Consider the following 12,960-nt stretch of genomic DNA (forward strand, 5'->3'; position numbering starts at 1 on the left):
TTGTTTATCTCATGTATTAAATCTTTTCTGCTACACCGAGACTCTGTGCTTGCGAGAGGGGAAGCATTGCCTCTTTGAGGCGCCTAGGGGTGTGTGTAAGATTTTCCCAGGTCACTGGGTGGGGGCTCGAGCTGGTTTGGCATTGGGTTATTGAAACGGAACCTCTGGATACTGAACCCGGCCCTTGTTGCTGCCAACTTAGAGGGGCAGAAGGGTTACATTTTGGGGGCTCGTCCGGGATATCCTAGGTCAGTACCCCTCGCAAGCACATTTTGAGTGATCCATTGAATTGGGAAAACCCCTAATTACCTTGTTGTTTTGATCTGTTGTATTGGGAAAAGATTAGAGTTTGTATAATGGCTCTACACTTGTTAGAGGATTGGTGCAAGGGGATGAATATTGACCCCAGGAACTGTCTTCTGGTAACGGGGGTGCTGGAGGCAGTCGATGAGGGCTCAATAGAACCTATCTTAAGGTCATCCACTGAGTACTTGTGTAAGTGCAAAATGCGTGGGCGCATTTTTGTGAGGGAAGAGGGCGCTTTTGCTGTATTGTGTGAGCTGCCCTCGGCTGTGGACCCTCTATAGGTTCCAGGCACGATAGCAGTGGATGATGGTGAGTGGAAGGTAATAACCACTGGGAGCCAGCCCTCACCAGCCCCTACTGCTGATGTAGAGTTTTTAAAGAAAACGTCAGACTTTTTGGGGAAAGAGGGAAAAACTTTGGCTGATATGCCAGGTCTGTTGGGCCTTAAGCCGAGAGCCCCACAACAGGAGACTGCTCCTTCACCTGATGAGTGGGTGAAGGCTTTGGGGCAAGCATTAGGGAAGGTCATGCCTCCCCACCCCGAGTCAAGCCCCTATCGTAAACTGAGGTTGTTTTCTGGGGGTCCCACCCCAATACCTGGGGAGGAAGCATTTGAACCCTGGCTGGAGCACACCACAGAGATGCTGCAGGAGTGGGCGGTGCCTGAGGCTGAAAAGAGAAGGCGACTAGTAGAGTGTCTCAGGGGGCCAGCTCTAGATGTGATTCGCACCCTGAAACTCGGTAACCCTGGGGTCAAGGTGAGGGACTGCCTAGAGGCCCTGGACCATGCTTTTGGGAGAACTGAGGGTTCAGAGGATGTTTATTGCAAATTCCTCAATGCCAGGCAACAAAAGGGAGAGAAGGTTTCTGCCTATGTCCAAAGATTGGAGAAATTATTACAGAGAGCCATCATGAGGGGAGCAGTAGCCGTTGAGCAAATGGACCGGACTAGATTGGCTCAGATTGTGAGAGGAATTCAATATCAGAACCCAATCCTTCTCCACCTTCGATTAAGGGAACGGCAAGATAATCCACCAAGTTACTCTCGCCTGATAAAAGAGGTCCGAGAAGAAGAAGAGAGGCAGGCAGCTGGCGAGGTTTGGGAGGTGCAGCAACACCAAGCATCTGGCACAACATCCACACGGACACCCAAGGCACTAATGGTGAATCCTCAAGAGGAACTTACTCAGCGAGTGCAGGCCTTAACACAGAAAGTGACTGAACTAGAGAGTACTCTCGATTCAGCAAAGACTTCAAGGTGCAAGGAACCCTCTGCTACCATGGTCCAGAGGACTACGTTTAGAACATCTGCACCCCCTCGACAGCAAGGGAAAGGACAATCCTTCTTCTGCTACCGGTGTGGCCAGAGTGGGCACATTGCTGCAAGGTGTCAGAATGCAGAGAATCCCATGCTGGTATATCAAAAGCTGAGGACCACCTGGGGAAAGCCGGGAAACGGCCCCAAGGCCTGGGAAGGGAGCCGCCTAGGCCTGCAGGATGCGGAGGCTCCCCTGGAAGGAACCATGCGGCCCGAATCCCCCCAGGATTGATAGGACCCCGAGTGGAAGTCACTGTAAAGGTTGAAGGGACAGAATGTAGAGCAGTGCTTGACACTGGATCCCAGGTGACTATCATATTCCAGTCTTTCTACCAGCAGATGCTTGGGCATCTGCCTATACAGCCCCTGACAGGGCTTGGCCTATGTGGCCTCAGCATGGATGAATACCCTTATCAGGGCTATGTCATAGTACACCTGGAATTCCCAGAAGAGATTGCTGGGGTAAGACAGGAGGTGGACACTGCTGCTTTAATATGCTCTGACCCCAAAGGAGCCTCTGATGTGTCTGTGCTAATAGGGACCAACTCCAGCCTCTTTAGGATACTGGCCAATTACTGCAGACAGCAAGCAGGAGACCAATATCTGAACACCTTGGTGATACACACACACTGTGCCGCGGCTTACAGAAAAATTGAGGACACAAGAAAAGTGATGCCTGATTTGCCAGTAGGAGCACTGAGGTATGCGGGCCCGGTCCCTTTAGTGGTGCCTGCCATGTCAGAAAAGGAGGTGATTGTCAGGAGTACCTGCCTAAAAGGCAGTAAGGGAACATTAGCTGTGGTAGAGCAGCCAACCCAGGGAGGGCTCCCAGAAGGAGTGCTGGTTCTCAGTGGAGTCATAACCCTACCTGCTGAAGCCCAGGAGGAGGTGACGATACTGGTTGCTAATGAAACACGCCGTGATGTGTTTGTAAAACCAGGGCAGAAGATTGCAGACATCTTTGAGCCTGAAAGCGTTGTGAGACCCCAGTGTGAAGCTGAAGTTCCAATGATAGATCCTGCGAAGTTTGACTTCGGGGACTCACCGCTGTCTGAGGAATGGAAGGATCGCCTGAGGAAGAAGCTTTGCGAGAGATCCAAGGTGTTCTCACTACATGAGTGGGACGTGGGATGTGCAAAGGGAGTGGAACACCATATCAGGCTACAAGATCCCCGACCCTTCAGGGAGAGGTCTAGGAGGATTGCCCTCTCTGAGATGGAAGACGTGCGCCATCATCTTCAAGAGCTGATCGCGAATGGTATCATCACAGAGTCACGAAGCCCCTATGCCTCACCCATTGTGGTCGTTCGTAAGAAGAGTGGAAAAATCCGGATGTGTATTGACTACCGCACCCTAAACAGGCGCACTACAGTTGATCAATACACCATGCCTCGAGTACAAGATGCCTTGGACTGTTTGCTGGGTAGTCAGTGGTTCTCTGTGTTGGATCTTCGGAGTGGATACTACCAGATCCCTCTGGGAGAAGAGGATAAGGAGAAGACAGCCTTCATCTGCCCGTTAGGGTTCTACCAGTTCGAACGCATGCCACAAGGGATTTCGGGGGCCCCTGCCACATTTCAACGACTCATGGAAAAAGTCGTGGGAGACATGAATTTACTGCAGGTGTTAGTTTACTTGGATGACCTGATTGTGTTTGGAAGAACCCTGGAGGAACATGAAGAAAGACTTCTTAAAGTGCTCGATAGGTTGGAGGCATACGGTTTGAAGCTTTCAGAAGGGTTACATATATATTGAGCGCCATGGCGGCGCCACTCCAGGGGGCGACCTGCCGGCCCACTGGAGTTGCTAGGGTAAAAAAGTTTCCGACGAACGTGCACGCACGGCGCGCACACCTAACTGGAATGGATGTGAGCAATCACTCGAAGAAGAACAGAAAGGTACATCCTAGACAGGAAATCCAAAACTGTAACCAAGGCAGGGAAGATTGGAGCCAGATGGGTGGAAGTGGCAGAAAAGAAAAAAGCTACTAGCAAGGGGAGCGAATATCACAGGGGGCAAACCAAAAATAAACCCTATCACCGAGGGCAACCCAAGACCCCACCTACAACCCAAGGAGCGCCCCAGACTCCCTATTGTCCCACCTCACCAGTCTCCAGCAACCCACCTCGGCCCAGTGACCAGTCAGTGGGGCGATGCTTTAAATGTAATGAAGTAGGACATATAAAGGCCAACTGCCCCAAGAACCCCAACCGAGTGCAGTTCATTACACCACCATCACACCAAAGATCCCCAGGCCCAGATGCCTCTCAAATACCCTCAGAACGAAGGGAAATTTTGAGAGTGGGCGGAAAGAAGGTTATCGTGTAGAGAGACACGGGGGCACAAGTTTCAGCTATCCACCAATCCGTAGTGGACCCCAAATTCATCAACCCAGAGGCCCAAGTGACAATTTACCCATTCATGTCAAAATCTGTAGACTTGCCTACAGCTGAACTGCCTGTCCAGTACAAAGGCTGGTCAGGAATGTGGACTTTTGCAGTTTATGACAATTATCCCATCCCCATGCTACTGGGGGAAGACTTGGCCAACCAGATAAAGTGGGCCAAGAGGGTGTGAATGTTTACACGCAGCCAGGCCAGGAAACCTTCCAGACCCATCCCTGTTCCTGAGCCATCCATAAGGGCCCTGTCTGTGTTACCGGAGACCCAGACAGAAGTGGTGGACCCGGATCCCCTGCCAACGACGGCAACAGCCACAGTGCATCCAGTCCCAGAACTGGAACTGGAAAAGCAACCAGCACCAGAACCGTTGCCAGCACTGATGCCAGCGCTTGCAAACTCATCTCCAACCTCAACGCCAGAGGGCGTCAGCGGGCCTGAACTGGCAGAAGCAGCAGACAAACCTACCCAAGAGGCTCAGCTAGAGCCTGAAATATCGCATAGTGATGGCGAAAAGCGGTTCACCATCAACAAAAACAACCGCATCACCTACATCGCTTCCAGAGGGACCAAGCCCAAGTCCACAGTATAAGGAGGAACTGGTGTCTCCAGCCTCAAGGGAACAGTTCCAGACTGAGCAGGAAGTGGATGACAGCCTTCAGAAAGCTTGGGCGGCAGCACGGAGCACTCTACCGCCTCTCAGCTCTTCTAACCGATCCCAGTTTGTGGTAGAACAAAGACTTTTATGTAAGGAGACTCTTTCTGGTGGACACCAGGAAGACTGGCACCCTCAAAAACAGTTGGTAGTTCCAACTAAGTATCAGGGAAAGCTCTTAAGCTTAGCCCATGATCATCCCCGTGGCCATTCTGGCGTGAACAGAACAAAAGACGGGTTGGAGAAGTCCTTCCACTGGGAGGGGATGGGCAAGGATGTTGCTAATTATGTCCGGTCTTGTGAGGTGTGCCAAAGAGTGGGAAAGCCCCAAGACCAGGTCAAAGCCCCTCTCCAGCCACTCCCCATAATTGAGGGCCCATTTCAGCGAGTAGCTGTGGATATTCTAGGTCCTTTCCCAAAAAAGACCCCCGGAGGAAAGCAGTACATACTGACTTTCGTGGACTTTGCTACCCGATGGCCGGAAGCAGTAGCTCTAAGCAACACCAGGGCTAAAACTGTGTGCCAGGTCTTAACAGACATTTTTGCCAGGGTAGGTTGGCCCTCCAACATCCTTACAGATTCAGGAACTAATTTCCTGGCAGGGACCATGAATGATGTGTGGGAAGCTCATGGGGTGAATCACTTGGTTGCCACCCCTTACCACCATCAAACCAATGGCCTGGTGGAGAGGTTTAATGGAACTTTGGGGGCCATGATACGTAAATTCGTCAAAGAACACTCCAATGATTGGGACCTAGTGTTGCAGCACTTGCTTTTTGCCTACAGGGCTGTACCACATCCCAGTTTAGGGTTTTCACCATTTGAACTTGTGTATGGCCACGAGGTTAAGGGGCCATTACAGTTGGTGAAGCAGCAATGGGAGGGGTTTACGCCTTCTCCAGGAACTAATATTCTAAACTTTGTAAGCAACCCACAAAGCACCCTCCGACACTCTTTAGCCCTTGCTAAAGAAAACCTAAAGGATGCTCAGAAAGAGCAAAAGGCCTGGTATGATAAACATACCAGAGAGCGTTCCTTCAAAGCAGGAGACCAGGTTATGGTCTTGAAGACGCAACAGGCCCATAAAATGGAGGCGTCATGGGAAGGGCCATTCACAGTCCAAGAGCGCCTGGGAGCTGTTAACTATCTCATAGCGTTTCCTACCTCCATCCTAAAGCCTAAAGTGTACCATGTTAATTCTCTCAAGCCCTTTTATTCCAGAGACTTAAAGGTTTGTCAGTTTAAAGCCCAGGGAGAAGATGACACTGAGTGGCCTGAAGGTGTCTAATACGAAGGAAAAAGTAACTGTGGCGTGGAAGAGGTGACCCTCTCCACAACCTTGGAAAGTCTGCAGCGGCAACAGATCAAGAAGCTGTGCACTAGTTTTGCCCCATTGTTCTCAGCCACCCCAGGACGGACTGAACGGGCATACCACTCCATTGACACAGGTAATGGTCACTCAATTAGAACCCCACCTACCAGGTGTCTCCTCATGCCCAAGCTGCTATAGAACGAGAGATCCAAAACATGCTACAGATGGGTATAATCCTCTACCAGTGCATGGGCATTTCCAGTGGTTCTGATACCCAAACCAGATGGGGAAATACGCTTTTGCGTGGACTACCGTAAGCTAAATGCGGTAACTCGTCCCGACAACTATCCAATGCTACACGCTGATGAGCTACTGGAGAAATTGGGACGTGCCCAGTTCATCTCTACAATAGACTTAACCAAGGGGTACTGGCAAGTACCGTTAGATGAACCTGCCAAAGAAAGGTCAGCCTTCATTACCCATGCAGGGGTGTATGAATTTAATGTGCTTCCTTTCGGGCTGCGAAATGCATCCACCACCTTCCAAAGACTGGTGGATGGTCTCCTAGCAGGATTGGGAGAATATGCAGTTGCCTACCTCGATAATGTGGCCATTTTTTCTGATTCAAGGGCAGAAGACCTAGAACACCTGAAAAAGTCTTTGAGCGCATCAGGCAGGCAGGACTAACTGTTAAGGCTAGAAAGTGTCAAATAGGCCAAAACAGAGTGACTTACCTTGGATACCGGGTGGGTCAAGGAACAATAAACCCCCTACAGGCCAAGGTGGATGCTATCCAAAAGTGGTCTGTCCCAAAGTCAAAGAAACAGGTCCAAGCCTTCCTAGGTTTGGCCAGATATTACAGGCGATTTGTACCACGCTACAGCCAAATCGCTGCCCCACTAACAGACCTGACCAAAAAGACCAAGCCAAATGCAGTTAAGTGGACTGATGAGTGTCAGAAGGCCTTTACCCAGCTTAAGGCGACACTCATGTCTAACCCTGTGCTAAGGGCCCCAGACTTTGACAAACCATTCCTAGTAACCACAGATGCATCTGAGCGTGGTGTAGGAGCAGTTTTAATGCAGGAAGAACCGGATCAAAACTTCCATCCAGTCATGTTTCTCAGCAAGAAATTGTCCGAGAGGGAAAGCCACTGGTCAATCAGTAAAAAAAAAATGCTACGCCATCGTGTATGCCCTGGAAAAGCTACGCCCATATGTTTGGGGACAGCGGTTCCAACTACAAACCAACCATGCTGCACTAAAATGGCTTCATACTGCCAAGGGAAACAACAAAAAACTGCTTCAACGGAGTTTAGCTCTCCAAGATTTTGAGTTTGAAATTCAACACATTTCAGAACCTTCTAAGAGTAGCTGATGCACTCTCTCGTGAAAGTTTCCCAAAATCAACTGGTTAAAAATTGTCCTTAAAATGTAAAAAGTCTTGTAGTTTACATAATTAGTAGTATATGTAAAGGTGCATGTGTTTTATTAATCTGTTTATTCTAAAGTTCTAGGAAAAAATCACCGCCAGTGTGGTTCCACACTGTCCGAGATTTGGGGGACATGTCATAAACAGATGGTTAAGGGTTAATGTCTCTTTTACCTGTAAAGGGTTAAGAAGCTCAGTGAACCTGGCTGACACCTGACTAGAGGACCAATGGGGGAACAAGATACTTTCCAATCTTGGTGGAGGGAAGTCTTTGTTTGTGCTGTTTGTTGTGTTCGTTCGCTCTTGGGGCTAAGAGGGACCAGACGTGCACCCAGGTTTTCTCCAATCTTTCTGAATCAGTCTCCCATGTTTCAAAATAGTAACTACTAGCTAGAAAAGGCGGATTAGTCTTATGTTTATTTTCTTAACTTGTGAATGTGTATTTTGCTGGAAGGATTTTTACCTCTCTTTGCTGTAACTTTGAATCTCAGGCTGGGGGCGGGGGAGAAGTCCCTCTAGTCTATATGAATCTGAATACCCTGTAAGCATTTACCATCCTGATTTTACAGAGATAATTTTTACTTTTTCTTTCTTTAATTAAAAGCTTTCTTTTTTAAGAACCTGATTGATTTTTTTTTCTTGTTTAAGACCCAAGGGGATTGGGTCTGAACTCACCAGGGATTGGTGGGGGGGAAAGAAGTGGGGGGGAAGGTTAATTCCTCTTTGTTTTAAGATCCAAGGAGTTTGGATCAGTGTAGCCTCTCAGGGTAACCCAGGGAGGGGAAAGTCTGGGGAGGGGAAAGGAGGGGGGATGGTTTATTTCTCCTTGTTTTAAGACCCCAGGGGGTTGGGTTTTGGGTTCCCCAGGGAAGGTTTTGGGGGAACAAGAAGTGTGCCAAACACTATATTTTGGCTGGTGGCAGCGTTATCAGATCTAAGCTAGGAATTAAGCTTAGAAGGGTCTATGCAGGTCCCCACTTTTTGGACGCTAAAGTTCAAAGTGGGGGAAAAGACCTTGACAGTCCTTTAAAAAGCAACCTACACTTTTCACAATAGAACAATGCTAAAATGAATTTTCTGACCCAGGTTTGAAAAACAATAAAGAAAAAAAATTTTTTTTAGCCCCCGTATGTATATGAGGCCTCTCTAGAGACAACCAGGACATTAATAGTTTCTATAACTGCTTTAGTTACTGAGAATAGTTTTATTTATATGTATGCTGACAATTTTGGTTTTACAAGGGAAAATTTGTTTCATATTATCAGTGCGTCTATTCTGATTTTGGTTTACTTTCTAGGACGGGGCCTACAACTAGTACATACTCCTCTATGAGCCCCTCAGTTAGCATTACATATCTTAGTATCATCCTAATACAAACAAACTCACAACTGAGAAATCTACAAACAACCATTATTTTAGGGTGGATCTACTTTGCGCAAGGCACAATAGAAACACATAGGACATGCTCCCTGTTCCAAAGAATTTACAATCTAAAAAGACAACAGAGTGAGGGGTGGGGAGGAAGGATACACTATATTACCAAACTGATCAGTGATGTCTGACACAGATCTGGTTAGTTCCATGGCATTGTTTTTGTTTTAATTTGTATTTATTTAATCATTAAATAACCTATCCCTAACAATCTTCCAGAGATATCTAGGTGAAATCAACTTTCTCTATGCTTAGCTTACACTAGAGTGGTGAGGTGTCCGGTTTTTCGACCAGAAAATCCAGTCAAAAAGGGGACCTGACAGCGTGGGAGGAGACATGCAGAATACAAGATTATTTCCTCTATCATGCTGTGCTTCCACGGCCTGCAACATGGCACTCAGCTAGAGAGGAGTGCAGAAGCAAGAACTTTCCACACACACATTTCTCTCCTGCAGATCAATGGGTTTGGAACCTCATTCTCCTTTATGACAGAGGAGGGTGGATAGTGTATGTATGCATGCGCACACCCATCCATCCAGGTATTCCCCCTTTTACAGAAGAATTCAATGAAAGAAACTGAGTTAAAATGGATTTTCTACTCCCAGATGTGTCTTATTTCCACTGAAGGGAACATGGGGCCCTTATATTAGGAAGGAAATCCGAGTGCAACAAAGTATTTTTGTGCTACCCAAAAGAACTTAGTAAATGTGAAATTATATTGTAGAAGAATATACACAGAAGACTGATTGTGTGGTTATTAAATCTCTTTACATTAATGATTACAAGCAGGAGAGAGCTTCCAACTGCTCAGTCAGTCAGACTGTGTCAATTGATGTGCCACATTGTTTGATATTTTTAGATTATTCCAGTTTGGGGTTCTTGCATACCTATTATACAGGGTGTGTAGCAGAAATGGTTTAGTACACACCTTATCTTGATGATGCAAGTGTACACAAACAAATGATTAAATGAAGCACCTTCTTAACCATTAGCATTAACTAGGCATGACATTTCACAATACAAAGAATACACACATCGGGCAAATAATTCTACATGATTCAGATTACGAGTGTAAACATACAGGAAAACAAGGATGCAGTTACTTTGTTAAAGGATACAAAAGCCAGACAAGATTTGTACTTCAGTTGTGTCTCTAGTACTACATAACCCTTACCACTTGCAAAAACAAAACAAAAAACAGAACTCAACCACCATAAATAAAATTAAAATACCTAGATTATACACAGATTCCCCCTATACTTTAAACAGATAATTGTAATACTCCACTTTAATTAACTAGCTTTATTGGTCATACTTCAGTTCCTTTCCTGTACTTGACCCTTTCTGAAAATCAAAATGTCTCTTTAATTTTAAAGACTGCACATGGATGTCTTTCAATGAAACATGGGTTTTTATACCAATTGTTTTCACCTTGAGAATATCCTCTTTTGTTTGTGTAGTGCTGTACATAGAAAAATTGCACTGAATGAGTAGATGTTTCTGAAAACATTAAAAAGACTATCTCTGAAGATTGAATGGTGATGCATTCATGTCATCTGTTGTAACTGTTCATAGAATTGTTTACAAAAACACATACGGAAAATTACCTCATATAGAAGATTCTTAGGTACTTTCTCTGAAACTCATTTTGTTGATAGCTAAATATACTTATTACAGGAAGACTAAATTGCTTTTTATAAAGCCTCATTATGCAGTTTTTCATTCCCTTATAATTCTGATAAATGTTTCCAATTCAGTGACAAAAGCAAATGCTATGTTGACTCCTAAACAGAGAGAATTTTTGTTTTGTTAAGGATATAAACCATAAATTGTGCAGTGTTTGCTCTTGTCTGTTTGCCCTTGCACCAACTACATTTTTCTCTATATGGGTACACTCTCCAAAGGGAACGCAACATATTGAAATATATTAACCAGATTGATCTATCTCTAATAGGCTTATTAATAAAACTCTGCCCCCTTTAAAAAAAGATAGGTCACACTTCTTTAGAATATCTAGTCACTGTGAAATAATTTTAAAAGCTAGAAAGCAAACACCATGAAAATTAATTTGAGATGGCAAATTAGCTAATGTAGCATTTCTAATATTTACAAAACCAAAAAAGGGCACAGCAAGACATGTTACTCTGTGTAGTATAGTTGAGCTAAGTAATAAAGGATGTAATGAAAATAAACTGACATTTTAGTAAAAACCGAGAAAAAAAAGAGAAATTAAATTACATATTACTTATTTGCCACCAATTAACATACACCTTTTGATAAAAACATTAGTGATATAACATATTATTTATTTTTAGCACCAGAAACAAGATGTAAGACAGAAACAAAACTATTACCATAATTTTATGGACATAATTAGTTTTACAATTTAAGATACTTGATTAGCACAGCCACAATCAGTTTAAGGCACTTTTCATGTTTTAATTTGCTGCACAAGCTGGTTGGCAATATATCAGTTTCAATGAATGAAGTAAATATTTTTTCTTTAAGTTGTACTCACATTCGGCTTCATAAACAACATATGAAAATGGACTTTAAAATATAGATTTATATGTTCAGATTTACAACTACAGAACACTGAAAAATGCACATACATGAGAAAATTATAACTGAAATTCATAGCTAAAATAAATAAAATTTATTTTTCCAGTTGAATCTTTTATTCTCAAAAATACTTAAAGATTTCAGAGCTATAGAAATATTACCTCTACATTATTTCTTTCTTTAATTTAGTGTAAAACTAATTCTTAACACAGCTAAGCACAAAACAAATGTTACTCTAAAGTAATTTAAAAAAAACAGTATTGTAAAGCTATTGTATTCATATTATTTTCAGTAGCTGTAAAGATTAATTTTGCTATAGGTTAGCTATATTAAAATTAAATTTTAATTTGGTAATAGCAAATATATTCAATTATATGTTCTGCCAGTTACTTTTATGCTTTTGATGCAATGTCACGATCAGAAAATTCTGAAGCATTTTAATCTAGGATAAATTATAGCTGACATTTGTAGGCATGAAACATAAAATGTCATTCAAGACATTAAATGACAACTAGTTTCCCAAAATAGGAAAATAACAATTAACCTGCATGAACTGCTGTCCGATTCATTTTCTTCTTCACTCGCTCCATCATCTGCTTCTGGTCTGCCAAGCCAACGTGCATCTCCACAGTTTTCTGTTGTGAACTCAAATGTAGGGACTTCAGAGGTGGATGCCATTGGCCAAGGAGGCAAATTCTGGAAATCCTGTTGGCTAGACCTTCTGTAACCAATTGATACCAAAGGTAATGGTAGGTTACCTGGATCTAAAAACTTTGTCCCACCAGTTGCATTTTGTCCTCTATTCCAGAAGTCTCCCTGGTGGCTGTCCACTGCAGAATTAGGGACTGATGACTGGTGACCAAACCATCTCCATCTGATTTTTAAAATCTGTTTCACGTCAAACTCTTTTCGAGAGCCAGACATCCTCAATGAAAGCAAGTGATCGTCTAGGCAACAGGGCACGAAGCAATGCACATAAAAGAAGATTTGTGCATCCAACCAAGATTAGAGAAACATATACTCTTCCTGCATATTACAAGCAAATTTTGGGAGGGACTGCATTCACATACATAAAAGTGCTTTTTCAAATCATATGTCATCTGAATATAAACAAGTGGCAAGAGCTGATGAAAAATACTGGGATGAACATACAAGGTGAAACAGTCACCTCAAATCAAGAAAAATGCTAATCAGGTCACACTGAAGCAGCCAATGCACTTTCTACTGTTTTCCTTCACATCCTCTGACCATTAGCTTTCACAAACACTAACAGCATTCATTAAAGCCCTTTCAAATGCTGAATACCACCCTCTTTCCTTAAACCACAAATGATAGAGAATGTAATTCCTATGTTGCATCTCAGAATCTCTACTGCGCTACTGTGTTAACTCTTGCTACTACTAATAAGAAAAAAAAAACAGTGATTCTAAAAAGCAAATGAAACACTTTCTTGTACTGTTAAGAAATCACTTTTAAAAAAGGCTAAAAATATTCCAATATGCTGATTCTATTTCAGGAAAATCTGAACTGGAAAGGATTCCTTATT

General features: G+C 43.9%; 1 protein-coding gene across 4 annotated transcripts in view; it reads right to left on the reverse strand.

Annotated features, from left to right (window-relative positions):
• The window catches only part of KLHL5 (kelch like family member 5), a 145,120-nt gene that overhangs the window by 76,715 nt on the left and 55,445 nt on the right, over positions 1-12,960 (reverse strand). For 2 of the 4 annotated variants that reach the window (XM_050947612.1, XM_050947614.1), the window contains exon 3: positions 11,959-12,135. The exons of 1 other annotated variant lie outside the window; for it this stretch is intronic. In XM_050947612.1, coding sequence (XP_050803569.1) covers positions 11,959-12,092 — 134 coding nt within the window. In that variant the 5' untranslated portion in view covers positions 12,093-12,135. Of the gene's footprint in view, positions 1-11,958; positions 12,703-12,960 lie in introns of those variants that run through there. One more of the 4 variants, XM_050947611.1, reaches the window with a different exon arrangement.

The sequence above is a fragment of the Gopherus flavomarginatus genome, chromosome 3 (genome assembly GCF_025201925.1).
Source record: "Gopherus flavomarginatus isolate rGopFla2 chromosome 3, rGopFla2.mat.asm, whole genome shotgun sequence".
NCBI classification, from domain to species: domain Eukaryota; kingdom Metazoa; phylum Chordata; order Testudines; family Testudinidae; genus Gopherus; species Gopherus flavomarginatus.